The sequence below is a fragment of the Camelus dromedarius genome, chromosome 27 (assembly GCF_036321535.1).
Source record: "Camelus dromedarius isolate mCamDro1 chromosome 27, mCamDro1.pat, whole genome shotgun sequence".
Classification (NCBI taxonomy): Eukaryota; Metazoa; Chordata; class Mammalia; order Artiodactyla; family Camelidae; genus Camelus; species Camelus dromedarius.
In genome coordinates, this window is record NC_087462.1 from 18774612 (window position 1) to 18788989 (window position 14378).

Here is a 14378-nt window from a genome sequence, read left to right on the forward strand (position 1 = left end):
GTTAGTAGGGCTGGGCTGAGGGCCTGAGAATGTGCATTCCTACACGTGTTGCTGGTCCAGGGACCACACTTTGAGAACAACTGCCTGAGGACCAGTTCTTGGAGTAGTAATGGCGGAGATGACGGCTTCCCCCCAGTTATCCCCTTTCCAAGCCTGAGATAGGCTCCCCTGCCAGACCAGGGCCCGTGTTTATCTGCGTTGGACATCGTAAATCCCCAACTATGTGGTTACTTGCCCTCCATACTGGGCTCTTAGAACTGTGTGTTCTCAAAAGCCTGCCTCTGGCCCCTTCCCTGGGCCACTTCCATCTGCTTGGTGACGGGGAACCTCACCCTCTCAAACTTTTTTTTTTCAAAATAACATCTACTGTTACTTTTCTGATTAAAAATAAGCACAACGAAGCCAAACATTTTTATTGTTGAAAATTTAGAAAAGTACCAAAAATAAAAAGAGGGAAGAAAATTAAAATCACCACTATCTCCCAGTTAATATTTTGATATAGTTTAGTATCACTCCCTTATGGCCTTTTATTTTTTTATATATATTTGTTTAACTGAGGTATAATTGACATATAAAATTTTATTTGTTTTCAGGTGCATAACAATGATTGGAAGTGTGTATATACTGCAAAATCATTACCACAATAAGCCTGGTTAACATCCATCTCCACAAATAGTGATTTTTTTTTTCCTATGGTGAGAACTTTTAAGATCTACTCTTAGCACCTTTCAAATATGCAATAAACTATTATTAATTATGGCCACCATGCTGTACATTACATCCCCATGATTTATTTATTTTATGACTGGAAGCTTGTACCTCTATTTGTTAATATTGGGATAAAAATGTATACAGCTCTGAGAACCCTAAACACAAGCGACGTTTCAAATGTGCTCTGTACGTGGGGGCTGCTGCTGTTCTCATAATAGAATTCAAAAAAGGCACTGAGGGTTTTCTAGGGATGGCTTACTGGGTGGGACTGGCTGGTCTTTGAGCCGGCCGCCCTAGAACAGAGGCCCAGAAACAAGGATCATTGTCATCAGGGCAGTGGACAGTGGCACAATAGAAATAGATGTGAGTCAGCTGAGTGGGGTCAGGGGATGGAGAGCTGTCACTGGCTGGCCTTGTGTTCTCATGAGCCCTGGGGAGCGGGAAATGGCTTAACAGAAGGACTTCCCAAAGACCACCCAGGCAATGGAGGATGGAATGTATTGGAGGGGGAGAGTGGGAAGACAGGGGGAGGAGGCAGGGGTACACAAGTGGGGAGCAGCCCGGGGACCCATCCAGTCCCCTGTGGCCCGAGCAGTGATGTGGCATGGATGGGTCTACCTCTGGGCTGCCAGGATGGAGAGGGACTGGTTGATCTTCACCATGACGATAATGAGGAGGCCGCCGGTCAGCAGGAAGGTGGGCCAGAAGAGGGAGAAGAGGAGGGTCTGAGGCCCGTAGAGGCGCCGATACAGGACGCTGGTCTCATTCTCCCGGGTCGTTGAGAAGCAGTAGAAAACCTGGTGCTCGTGGAATCTGGCTCTCACCTTCTCCACATCGGCCCGGGCCATCTGGTAGTTGTCCAGGCTGCTTGGGATGTAGGAGCACTGCAGGGGAGAAATGGAGGCACCTGTGGGCATGGAAGTCCTTGTTTCTTAGGGCCTGGCATGGAGTAAAGTAAAGCTTTGGAGTCAGGCCCCTGGGTGGGAGTCAGGAGTGTCCAAGCTTGGCAGGCGGCACACTTCACGGTTCTAGAAGGTGCCTACACAGTGTCATTTGGGAAGGTGGTGGCCTTGGAGCTGCTCAGGGTCCACACTGCACACCTGGAAGCAGAAGCCCCAGCTGGAGCCCTGGCTCTGCTCCCATTGGCTACAAAACCATAGGCAAATTGCCAACCATTCTGAGCCTTGATGTCTTTATACCTTAAATGGGCTTATAGCAATATCTTTTCAAAGGAGTTTATTAAAGGACTTCAAACTCAATCGTCTAAGGAGACCGATGCGTGACACAGCCTGCGTGGGGTCTACATTTGGATTCAGGGCAGAGGACATACACCCAGTTGCTTACAAGGCTGATGCAGGTAACATCCACAAATGAAGCAGGTGAGGGAATAAGATGGCAGGTGCCAACGGACACTTGCCTTGGTGCCAGGGAGAATTGGCAGGGGAGTGGTGCCGCCTGGAGAGATGGAGAGAGCCAGACACATCCAGCCTGGCAGTCATCACTCCCCATCTGGACAACAGATACCAGGCCATCCAGAAGACCTACAGCAGCCAGATCTTCACCATTTTAGGAGAAGCCAGAAAATCAGATTTTCATGTGGACTCTCGCATTTTTGAAATCTTGCTGAAAATTTGAATTGAAAAACCCTTTGAGGTCTAACTCTGTGTGAGCCAAACAAAAGATCTTGGCAAGCCGGCATTTGACACTGGGAGTCAAAGGAAAGCGAGAATATGCATTTAAAAGAGCTTTGTGCAGGCAGAGCCTCGTACATATTTAATGCTGACACTGATCATTGTTATTAGTAACCTTCTGGCCTGGTCAGATGAGGTCCAGCTGGAAAGCTCTGCAGAGAAGGCACAAGGTGGAGAACCTGGTTTTATCTCTGCTCCGTGCTGGGAGGTCTGAATGTTGCTTATGTGAGCTGCTAGCAGATGTTCGGCAAGTGTGGTCCCCTGGCAGCACCTGCAGCAGACTACACACAGGCTGGCCATAAGCACACGTTCCCTTCTCACTCTGAATCGCTGAGGGTGGGGCCCAGCAATCGGGTGATCCCTTCATGCACTAAAGTTTGAGGCCCACTGCCCAAATACAATCATGTCCCAGGTCAAAATGAGTGACAGTGTTGAGCCAGCTTCTCCCAGGGCCTGTGTCTCTCCCTGGATTTGAATGAGGTCCCGCCCCCCAAACTGCCTGCCCTGACAGCACTCAGTCCAGCAGTACAGAGGATGGTTGCATCCTGTTCTGACAGCCTGGAAAGTAGGGAGTTGCCTCCAGATGTGTGTCCACATCCCCAGCCAGCCAGGGGGCAGCTGAGGCCGGGGAGAAGCTGGCTGGCTCCTGAGGAATCCGGCATTCAGATTGGTTGGGCACTGGAGGGTCCCAGTACCAGGTGGGTCTCGAATCCTGAGCTGAGGGGGCCTGGCCCACATCTCCCCAGTATCTCTGACTGTGACCTTGTGTAGCCCACTGAGCAAAGGTGTGGTGATGGAACCAGACAGGCCTGTGTTCAAACACCGGTTCCAAGTCGTGTGACCTTGGCAAGGGCCACAACCTCTCTGAGCCTTGTAGAATGGGCTTGTGAGGGTGCCTGCCTGGTAGAATTGTCATGGGAGTTAAATTAGATGATGCATGTGCTAAGCGCCTAGCACAGAGCCCAGTACATAGTATGTGCTCAATAAATGGGAGATGCTATTAATAATAATAGTGCTATTGTAACTTAACTGTGAAATTACAACAATAGCCCCTTTTCTCTCTTCTTAAAAAGAGGGCCATGGACAAGCTCTGACATGGGGATGTGTGCGTATCCTGGGGCCCCACTGTGTCCTTTGCCAGGTTGGGGTTACTCTAGACCCTTTATGCTGTGATCACTTCTGCTTGTCTTTGAAAATTTGCTTCTTGATTCTTGGAATAAATGAGGGGCTCCCTGAATGCCAACATAGAGGCAGGGGTCCTGGTAGGAGCTGATTAGGTGGGTTTGGAGGCCGTAGCTCCATCTGGCATGGCTGAATCATGCTAGTGATGACAGAACAAGTCAGGCCTCCCTGTTCCGCTCAGGCGCACTTCCCCATAACCTCCCTGGCACTGTCAACAATCCCACTATCCCCACCCCCCAGGCACCCTGCCCCTTCCCATCCCATCAGCCATCAAATCCTGGCTGCTAGCATACATCCCTGTTGCAGGATCCCCTGTCCTGGGTGTTTGCTGTGCCCCCCACCTCTCTCCCCAGTAACTGAACCCTACACTGCTCCATATCACTGTGATCATTCTCCCGGGACCCCAGACCCTTCAAAGACTCCCAGCTGCTCATAGCAGTCATTCCCAATGGGGCCTTAGCATCACCTAGAAGCCCAGAGGTTTTACTTCAGTGGGTCTGGTGTGGGACTCTGGTTCTCACGTTAAAACCAGCATTATTTGGAGTGAGCTTGTTCCAGGCAAAGCTCTGGCCTTTCGGTGCAAATGCAAAGGAACTTCATGTGTCCTGAGCCCAGGCTGATGAGAGACCAGCCCTGGTGGCATCAGAGACTCTTTAAAACTGTGTGCCCAGTACGTCAACCCCGAGCCCCGGCTGCCGTGGCATTTGCTCTTCATGTTTGCTGGGCTGCGTGGGTGGGATTAACCTCTACGTCTCATGTGCTTGAACTAGTGTATGTTGTTGTAAAGTGGTGATTGTGGATAAGCTTAGCCCTTCCCCCATCTTTCCTTCCCAGTCTCTTTCCCGATGCCGGACTGTTAAGGTTCAAACAAAATCCTGATTGAATATAAATGCCCAAGCTCACCCCATTCTTCGTAAAATGCCTGCCTCATCTGCTTCCCTAGCTGTGCTGTGTCAGTGTTGCGTGCTGGAATTCAGCATTCCTGTCTCCTCCCAGACATCCTTGAAGACTGTCTTTTTCGCAAAAAAAAAATTTCAGTGAAGTGTTTTCTGTAATTTTTTTTAAATGAGAATTACCTTCCATAACATGCCGCATTCTTCATTAAAGCCTTGCTTCTCTCAGAAAAAAAAAACAAAAAAAACCAACAACAACTAAAAAAGACCCATTTTGATTGCACACTTTTTTAGCACGGAGGGCTCCTAGTCTACCTCTGAAGCCCTTTCCAGCTACAGCCCATCCTGTGTCATGGCCTCTGTGGGTGCTGGAATCCCTGTCTCCACCCAGCCTGCTTTCTCCTTGCTCTGTTCCCACCCTTGATAGCTGTGCCCCCCTGCGTATTTCTGCATAACCAGTACCTGCCTGATTCTTAACCCAAATGCCTTTCTGATTCCCTCACCTCACTGAGGCTAGGAAATGTCATTCCTTTCTTTAAGCCCCGTAATTTTTTTGTTCCTCTCCGTGGCATGATTTCACGTAAAAGCTCTTGCCTCTTGAGTCCCAAGCCCCTAACACAGGAAGTGCTCAAGGATTGCTGAATGAATGAGCGAGTGAATGAAGATGGGCCAACTTGTATTTCCTACAGGAAGGGCTGTGTTGGTGGATTTGGGGTGGGGGGTGAGGAGAGGCAGTGATGGGAACATCTCCCCAGCACTGGCCTCCAAATGTTGCACCAAGCCCGGGCCTCTGGCTTCCTAGAGTGGGAGTCACAGGGGTTCCCCTCTGGGGTCAGCTCTGGGCTGGTCTCCCATGACTCACCTTGCAGAATGAAGTAAGACTGCCAACACTGCTAACAGCTGCTTGGTTTTGAGTGCCTGCTATCCACTCAGCATCGAACTTGGCACATTATATACAGTCTGACTTCATAAAAGCACTTCAGCAAATGCAGAAACTGACGCTTAGAAGGGCCAAGGAGGCTGGAGGCTGCCCCCATCACACAGCCAGTGAGGGGCAGAGCAGGGATTCAAAGCCAGGTCTGTCGGACTCCAACACAGAGAAGCTAAGTCTGGCTGGACCTCATACCAGCTGTGGCCCCCGTTCTAGTGGGTTTGTCTTTCCCAGCCTCTCCTCTCCAGTTAGGGCCAGGCCGGCACACCTGCCAGTGGTAAGGGGATGTGTGCCCGTCCCCTCGGTCAGTACCTGCTGGTTCTGGTCCCGCGTGTCCTCCGTGTGGTACAGCACAGCCCACCGGCCCACGGATGACACGTTGACCCACAGGCATGGGTACTGGGGCACCCTCTTGCCCTCCAGCTCCTCCTGGTCCCGGATGTTGGTCTCAATCAGGTGGCACATGGATTCCTGGGTCCACACACTGGGAAGACCATGCACACACGTATACATCTCAGGACCTGGGGTTCGCAGAGCTCCCAGTTTGAACCCCTTAGAGAGACCCAAGGCAGAGACCCTCATCTTGCCATAAGCACCCAGCACTAAAGGACTGTGACAGGAGAGTCCCACGGCCCAGGAAGGAATCGTAGAATCAGAATATCCATGCTTTTTGGCCTCTTGGACAAACATCTATATAAATGACTTCCGTCCTGGCTGCTCACCCAAGACCCTGGGGAGCTTTTAAAGATTCTCATGTTCAAACCATTCCCCAGAACAAGTGAATCAGAATTTCTAAGGCGGTGGTTTCTAAGGTGGAAACCACCCTGCCATGAGTCTGACGGGCAGCCAAACCTCAGACCCCTTCTTCACATCATCTTCATCTTGCAGAGAGAGGGTCAAAGAGAAGCTCAGAAAGGTCAAGTGACTTTTCCAAGGCCACACAGGACCTGAGGCCAGGTCTGGATGGCTTCAGAATCTGTTCCCTTTTCCCTAAATAGAGTGGATGGAGGAGGGGCTTGATTTGTGCCGGGGGGCAGTGAAGGGGGGTGAGATGGTGGAGATAAGGTGTTGGAGGCACACGGCTGCTCTGAGCCAGGCCTCGCTCGGTAAGATTCCAGCCTGGAATCGCTCCAGCGCTGTAGAAAGCGAGGCAGGAGCAGGCCCAGGAGAGGCTTAGCAGGCCCATCAGCACATCCGTGAATCAACTGTGACTCACCTCCCATTTACTAGGCAGGAGACACATTGCCAGGCAGAGGGGGCTGTCAGCAGCTGGAACGTGCCCAGAGGCAAAGGCCTGAGACTTAATCCTAAGATCAGGCTGACAGAACTGAGCGTGTTTGTTCCCATTAGAGCACAGATCAGGAACTTCACAGCTTTTTCCTTTAAAAGCTCGAGTGGCTGACATGCCAGGGAGCAAGGGCATGGAACAGGCTCTGAGATTCTAGAGCAGGGCTCCAGAGGGACAGATTCTGGCTCAGTGTAAACACTTCCTGCTTATCAGGAAAGCCCTCAAATAAAGTGATGTGTATGGTTTAGGTAGTGAGCTCCCCGTCACTTGAGATGTTCAACAGGAGGACAGATGCCCACCCGACTCGGAGGTTTGTGAAAGAGAGTCAAACTGCAGATGAGCTACAAAATTCTGTGACTCGGATTCCTCCTGGGATCAGACTCGCACTGGGGCATTTGCTCTGGTCCTTTGCTGTTTCTTGTGAGAAGGGCCTCCTGCATCTATATCCCCCAAGTTTCAGAATCCCAGATGTGCAGGGTCCAGTCTGGCCCACCCTCCCTGCACTTGAACCCTAGACCCTAAGAATAAGAATAGTACCGACCTTCCTGCCTGGTATAAAAGTAAAGGGGGGGGGGCTCCTTGCAGACTGGGCTTTTAGGGGAGAGGCTGGAGGATGGGGGCAGATCAGTGAGTCTGGTACCTTTTCTGGTAGAGGGGCAGCACAGTCGTGCCGAGGATGTAGTAGGTGATGACGGCACACACCACCATGGCCACGCCCAGGCAGAGGGCTCGGGTCTCTCCCCGCTTCTGGGCCATCACCAGCTTCTTCCCCATGTCCACTGGGAACAGTGTTCATTTCTAGGACCACAGAGGCAGACAGACAGGAGATCAGCACAGGTGACAGGTAAATCCACAGAAGGGACGACAGGTGACAGGAGAGGATGCTCAGATATCAACATCACCTCTGTTTTTATCTGGAGCTTTGCAACCTCAGAGGGCTTTTCTGACCCCATGGAAACCTCCCACCAGCTCTGAGAGGCAAGTATTATCATCCCTGTTCTACAGATGAAGGACCTGTGGCTCAGAGAGGTAAAGCGACTTGCCCAAGGTCACACAGTGTGTGACAGGTTCAGTAAAGGCCCCCGAGACGCCCATGCTCTCAGCCCCAGAATCTGTGACTGCTACTTTACATGGCAAAGACTTTAAGGATCTTGAGATGGGGAGATCTTCCTGGATTATCCACGTAGACCACAAGGATCCTTATAAGAAGGAGGTGGAAGGAGATTAGACATAAAAAGGAGAGGGTGGTATGACCAGGAAAGCAGAGACTGGAGTGACGTAGCCGTGCGCCAGGGCATGCGGGCGGCCGCCAGAAACCAGGAGAGGCGGGGAACTGTGGATTGTCCCCTAAGCCTCTGGAGCGGGCACAGCCCTGCCGACACCTTGATTTTAGCCTTGCCAACACCCTGCTGGTTTTGAGCCCCTGGCTTCCAGAACTGTGTGCCAGGAGATTTCTGTCGTTTGGGGGCACCAAGTGTATGGTCATTTGTTACAGCAGCGACGGGAAACTAACACGGGAGCTAAGCAAACACAGGAAGGAGCAGAGGTGGAGCATGTGTGCACTTTCTCCGAGGACACCCATCTCAGGAAATCTTGGAGGGTTTCACAGGTCTGCCGAGACAGGCCCAGGGCAGGGCTGCGGGGCGGGGGTGGGGGGCGCAGCCTGCAGAGAAGGGACAGCAGGGCCCCCAGAGGGCAGCCACAGGCAACGGGGTGGAAGGAGGCGTTTCCGCAGCCAGCATCCTGTAAGCCCTCAACACCATCCCCACCCACCCCAACCCCCGCCTTCAAGCGAGGGCAGAGGGCAACTGCTCTCTTATATGGGGACTGGAGCAGAATAGGGGGACACAGCTGGCATCTTCCTCCCTTCCCCCTTCTTTGACGGGAATCCCCTCATTTTTCTTCTGGGGAATCCGCCTCCCCTCAGTGCAAGCAGAGTCCCTCCTTCCCCTGCTGGGCACACTAAACACCCTCCAGGAATGTCACTCTGGCCACCTGGGTGCTGCCTGGAGTCAGAGCTGCCTGGCTTCTGCCCGGGAGTGGATTTCCCCTCTGCTCCCTGCGTGGCCGCGTAGCCTTCGGTAAATTCCTTTGCTGTTGATTTCTGTTTGGTGTTTAAGGTAGCAATATTCTGCTTCTACCAAAGACACCAGGGCCCTGGGGCCTTTCTCTGTAATCCCTGTTTTAAGGGAAATTTTAGCCAGATATCAGAAAGGACTTTTATTTTCCCTGCCAGGTCCCTAAAGTAATAAATGTTATTTTTATAGATTGGTGAGTAACCAGGAGACAGGCATTAGTCCACAGAGATTTCAGCAAAGTGCTTTATTTTTCTACTCAGGCTTCTCTTCCCCTGTAACTACTGACTGTTTCAAGTGTCCAATCAGAGATCCTTGACCCCTTCCCCCGACCCCAATTGCCACCTCACCCCCACCCCTGCTGTCCTAAAGAAAAGACCCCAGGGGTCAGTTACCAAGTTTACAGCCCTGCCACTCCCTCCAAGATGATCGACGGGGATGGCACCCAATGATGGCTTTTCCTCCCACATTTGGGACACTGAGAAATGGGTTTCCCTACATTCTGACTGAGACATTACAGTCACAAGGGGAAAAATGTTCCCTTGACAGAGAAAGATCCTTTCCATCTTATTACATCTGTCCTTCTGTCTTGTGGGAATGGGACGGCCTCCATCATGGTTTACCTGGGGTCACTTCAACAAACCCATCCATGTTTGCACAGGTAAAGGGACACAGCCACCTGCCACACTGTCTAGGGTCCCTGGCACCCGGTCCCAGCCCCGGGACTGTGGAACACAAGGCTCTGGGCGCACAGGGAATCCTGCCCTGGAGGGAGGACTTCGGCTGAGTGCTCACGACAAAACCAGTTCTTTCCTGGGAGCTTGGGGCATCCTGGTGGGGCCTGCCCTGGGCGTGTCCCCTGCCTTCCAGGCTAAGCAGCTCCACCTCCCAGAGGCACTGGCCTGTCTGCCGCACGGCACCCCCACCCAGGGCCCCCCTGAGGCTGGGGAGGGCAGGGTCCTCAGGAGGAAAGGAGGCAGGAGGCTCCCACGTCACAGAGAAGTCTGGAACCTGCCGCTAGTTCAGATGCCCCCTGTCTGCCATTCTCTGTTGAGACTGTTGCCCACACCGAGCGAGTGGGCTTGTAGAGTTTTGAGAAACCCTCCTAAGACCATGTGGGATAAAAGAATGGGGTGAGGATACGGATAGGGATGCAGAGATAGGATTTAGCATCCAAGTGAGAGCCTTCAGACAGGAGGAAGGGCGGAACGGCTGCTAGCCCCTGAGGCCTGGCAGGAAGAAACGGGTTGCGGCTGTAAAAGGAAGGATTTCAGTTAGACTCCAAGAAGCATTTCTCAGTGTGGAGAACGGCGAAATGTCTCTGGACTTTTTGGACTTATCTCCCCATTTAGAAAAGTCACTGGAGGCCCGGGGCGGATTTAGGCAGGATTTGGAGGGTCCTGGTGACCTGGTATTTGGGTTGACATTCTTTTCCTTAGAAGGACAGGGCGTAGAGGACCGTGTTTAAGGGTCTGGAGGAGTGTGGGGCTGGGGTGGGGGGGATTCTGAAGTCACCAGACATGGGATCAAATCCTGGCTTTGCCACTTAGCAACCGTGTGACTATAAAGCAAGGGTCTTCCAAGGATTCTGGTAAAAATCAAACGATGTATCAAACATCACGTATTTATCTCAGCGCCTGGCCCAATGCAAGCCCTCAATAAATATTTACTGTTAACAAGGAAAAGCCCAAAGGTTTGGAGCAGAAGTCCCCAGTGCTCCTACTGGGCCTTTTTTTTTTTTTTTTTTGCCCCACCCTCTTCTTGATGACAAGTATCAGGACTGACCCTCATCTCAAGGCTGTTGACCCCTGGTTGCTCTGGGAGCTCAGACCTGAGGGCCAGGGCACTGTGTTACCACACTGACAGAGCCATGGAGCCCCCACTCGCACCCCTGGTCCCCAGCAGGGCACCCACCAAGCGGCTAGCAGTGCTAGTCCCGAGGGACACCGACTTCAGCTCCACTGGAGCCCAGAGTCCTGAAGGACAGCCCCTTGGGGAAGGGGGCTCCCGCTGCCAGCCCCCCTCCCTGATGGATCCCCCTCCAGCTCCAGTCTTCAGAGAAACCGCTTCCCCGGGGCTCCTGGATGCAGTACTCACAGTCTCCCCGGTGCCCTGCGAGTCTTGAGTCTTCAGCAGGGAGACACTTTTCTGCCTGGCCCCCAGCCCCCACCCCAAAAGAGGCCGCCTGAGCGCCAGCAGGAAGTTTGGGCTCTCAGCCTGTCTCTGGGGAAGTGGCCTTTGGTTCCCATCTGAGGCGAGCCTCCATGCCCAAACATGGTCAAGTCTGAGCGCGCAGCCCCAGGACACAAACTCGGGAGAGCAGGTACCCAGCCCAGAGGACAGGACAGCAGCTGTCACCCAGGCCCCTGCACCTGCAATTCCCACAGTCTCGTGGGAAACAGACTTCAAACAACAGGCAGCAAAACTGAGAAGCCGGGAAAGACCATCCCGGTACATTTGGAGGCATTCCTTCTTCAATCAGTCTCTCTGGGCTGGCAGAGAAGCCAGGAATGGGAAATGAGTTTCCTTTTGTTGCCGTGGGGGAGGGAGGAGGAGTTGAAGCTCTGAGGGGTTGGGTTTATCAGCTGCTGGGGGAGGCTGGCATTTCCCCACTGGAGCAGCCAACAGCACTGCCTTTGGCACTTGCATGCTGTGTGGCCCTGGGCGGGTCATGGCACCTCTCTGAGCCTCAATTTCCCCATCTGTGCTATCGGGCATTTAAAAACTTACTCTGTTCAGGATAGTGATGAGAGTTGGAGATGGCGGAGGTCCAGGGCAGAAGAGAAACCCACTTTTTAAAGATCAGCCAGGCAGAAGCTGGGAGCCGTGAGAGCTCCGTGCCTGCTTCCAGCCAGCCTGGTGGCCTCCCAGAGACTGTCAGACTGTACAGTCTGGGCTCATGGGCAGAGATTGGTTCCTATCAACATGGCAGACAAGTGAGCAGTGGCATTTGCAGGCAAAGACATGCTTCTAAGGGGGGAGGGTATAGCTCAGTGGTAGAGTGCATGCTTAGCATGCACAAGGTCCTTGGTTCAATCGCCAGTACCTCCATTAAAATAAAACAAAAGCAGAAGCATGCTTCTAGATTTTTCTCTGCTTCCTCATCCCTGAAGTAGTTGTTGTAAGGATTAAAATGCAGCGACAAAAACAAACATGTACTGGGCCTGTCCTAAGTTTCAGGCTTGATGCCCGTGGTTAGCATGTGTCTACCCCTCACTCTACTCCATGGTCAGTTGAAGAAACTGAATCTGAGGCTCAGAGGCCTTAAGTGATTGGTCCACGGCTACCCAGCAAGGTTGGGAGCCAGATTCAAAGCTGGCCCTTCGAGAATGCAAAGCTGGGCTGTCTCTACTGAGCCTAGTCTAAGACTTAAAAAGCTCACCCCTGTTAGACCCTAGTCACCTGCCACCTGAGGTTCTGGAGGTCACCTGAGTGCCCCCGGCTCCTGCGGAGGTGGGCACAGCCCAGCCGTGTCTGCTGAACGGGTTCTACCCTCTCCCTCCCGCCGGCCTCGGCTGCTATGAGGCAGCCAGCCCAGCGGGCAGGAAAGGAGAGCCTTGCCATGCTCTCCAGCAGTTCGTTCCCTTTCCACTCCCCAGCCTCTCCTAATTGAATCCTATTACGGGAAAGTAAATCATCTGTTTCATGGGCATCATAGCAGAGGGGGCCTCTTACAGCCTCAGACCTTGCGGGTGCTGCATTGACAATGAGGGACACAGGGCCCAGAATGAATCCCCAAAGGAGTGATTTTCCAAGATGATCCTTGGCCTGAATGAGTCCTGCTGGGGCCCGTGAACTGATGCTGGTCCTTCCTCCTGCTCCCTTGGGGAAGAGGTGCACAGCGCAACATTCGGCCTTTTCAAAGTGCGGCTAAAGGGCTACGTGCCCCTACCTGACTCAGCGAGGTATTAAAGGTTACACATTTGGAATTTATACACAAGCGCTAGCATTCTTCCCAAAGTACTTTTCCTCTTGGAAGATGGGAACAGGCAGGGAAGGGGGTGAGCCCCTTCTGCTGCACCAAAGTAAACCCCTGCCAAAACCCTCTGACATGCCTTGCTGTTGCGGGCATGTGGGTGGAAGCCCTGGTTCCGGCTGGCTGCGGGGTTGCGTGGGACAGACGATGGCAGGGGGAGGCCAAGGAAAGAATGATGCTACAGTAAAGACTGGTGCTTTACTGTTGGTTCAGAGACATTAAATAAATTGCCCAAGGCAAGTTACTTTGCCTCTCTGAGCCTCAGTTTGTCCATCTCTAGAATGGGGATACTTATATTTTGCCCCTCCGTGTTTTTCGAGGAGCAGGAGATCAGCTAAGCTACCTAACACGGTGTGACAGATGGCATTTTTCTTAAGACAAGGTGGCCACACCAACACGCATCCCGTCCTCCATGCTCTTCTTTCAATGTGACGCCAATGCTTCTCCATCTGCAGAGGGTATCTGTCTTTTCCCCTTCAACCTGGGAGAAGCCGCCTTGCCGATGGAGCGCAGTGGGCGTGGCACTGTAATTCCCACGGCTAAGTCATGAGCAGTGGGATAGCTTCCACTGGGCGCGCTCTCTCTCAGGACACTGTCCTTGGAGCCTGCCACCATGTTGTGAAGAAGCCAGGAGGCCACATAGAGGCGTTCCAACTGACAGCCCCAGCTCAGTTCTCAGCCAGCAACCAGCACCTCCCACCAGACGTGTGAGTGAAGGACCCTGCAGATGATCCAGCCTTCCAAATCCCCCCACTGAGGCCTCAGACATCAGCCACCCTTCGTCAATCTCTATGCATTTCCTCAGCCACAAAATCCCCGAGCAAATTAAACGGTTGTTTTATTCCCTTATGTTGTGGGGGAAATCTGTTTTGCAGCCATAGTAAGCGGAACGCATTGTAAGTGATCTAGACGGGGAACAGTTATTGTTGCTGGTGACAGTGGCGGTAGGGAACCAGGAGTTAAAAAGCCTGAGATTGCTATATGACGCGCGATGGGGGGAGCTTTGCAAATACTCTGTATGCGCTTCCATCCTGTTGCTCACTGCTGCACAGATGGACTAGAAGGGCAGGGATAGAGGAGGGCATTTTCATTCATGGGGCATCTACCATGTGCCAAAGCACAAGCCACATGCCTATGCAAATACATATCCATATATGCGTGGATATACACACACATACATATGTGCACACACATACAAACTCACAGGGCCCACAGGTATGCACACGCACATACACATATAGGCATACACATAATATACACACATGTACATGCAGACACATGTGTGTCCATACACAATACACATGCACATGCATACGTGCATATACTTACACACATGCATTCATATGCATGCACATGTACACAGTGCACATCCATGTATATACACATACATCCATGTCTACCTATACATGCATGTGTGCATATACTATGCAATACACATGTGTGCATATATTCATATCCACATGCATATGCATTCACAAGTACAAATATACAAACACATATGCATATGTGTATACACAGAGATGCATGAGCACGTGTACGTATAGACATATACACTTACATATACACATGCACGCAGACACCTACACACATACATTCCTCTGGGCAGTCCTCACAAGAGGCCTTCTTGTTTG

The 14378-nt window shown here is 52.1% G+C and overlaps 1 protein-coding gene across 2 annotated transcripts; it reads right to left on the minus strand.

The window, feature by feature from the left end:
- Positions 1 to 398: 398 nt before the first annotated feature.
- On the minus strand, positions 399 to 11164 carry KCNMB1 (potassium calcium-activated channel subfamily M regulatory beta subunit 1). 2 transcript variants are annotated; one of them, XM_031437774.2, is made up of 4 exons: positions 10869 to 11164; positions 7337 to 7494; positions 5721 to 5892; positions 399 to 1595 (listed from the first exon to the last, which is right to left on the minus strand). In XM_031437774.2, the coding sequence occupies exons 2-4, from the start codon at positions 7468 to 7470 to the stop codon at positions 1326 to 1328; spliced, it is 576 nt and encodes a 191-aa protein (XP_031293634.2). In that variant the 5' UTR covers positions 7471 to 7494; positions 10869 to 11164; the 3' UTR covers positions 399 to 1325. The 2 variants fall into 2 exon arrangements, with proteins under 2 accessions (XP_031293634.2, XP_064336158.1); XM_064480088.1 differs by lacking the exon at positions 10869 to 11164 and adding an exon at positions 10686 to 10778.
- Positions 11165 to 14378: the final 3214 nt, after the last annotated feature.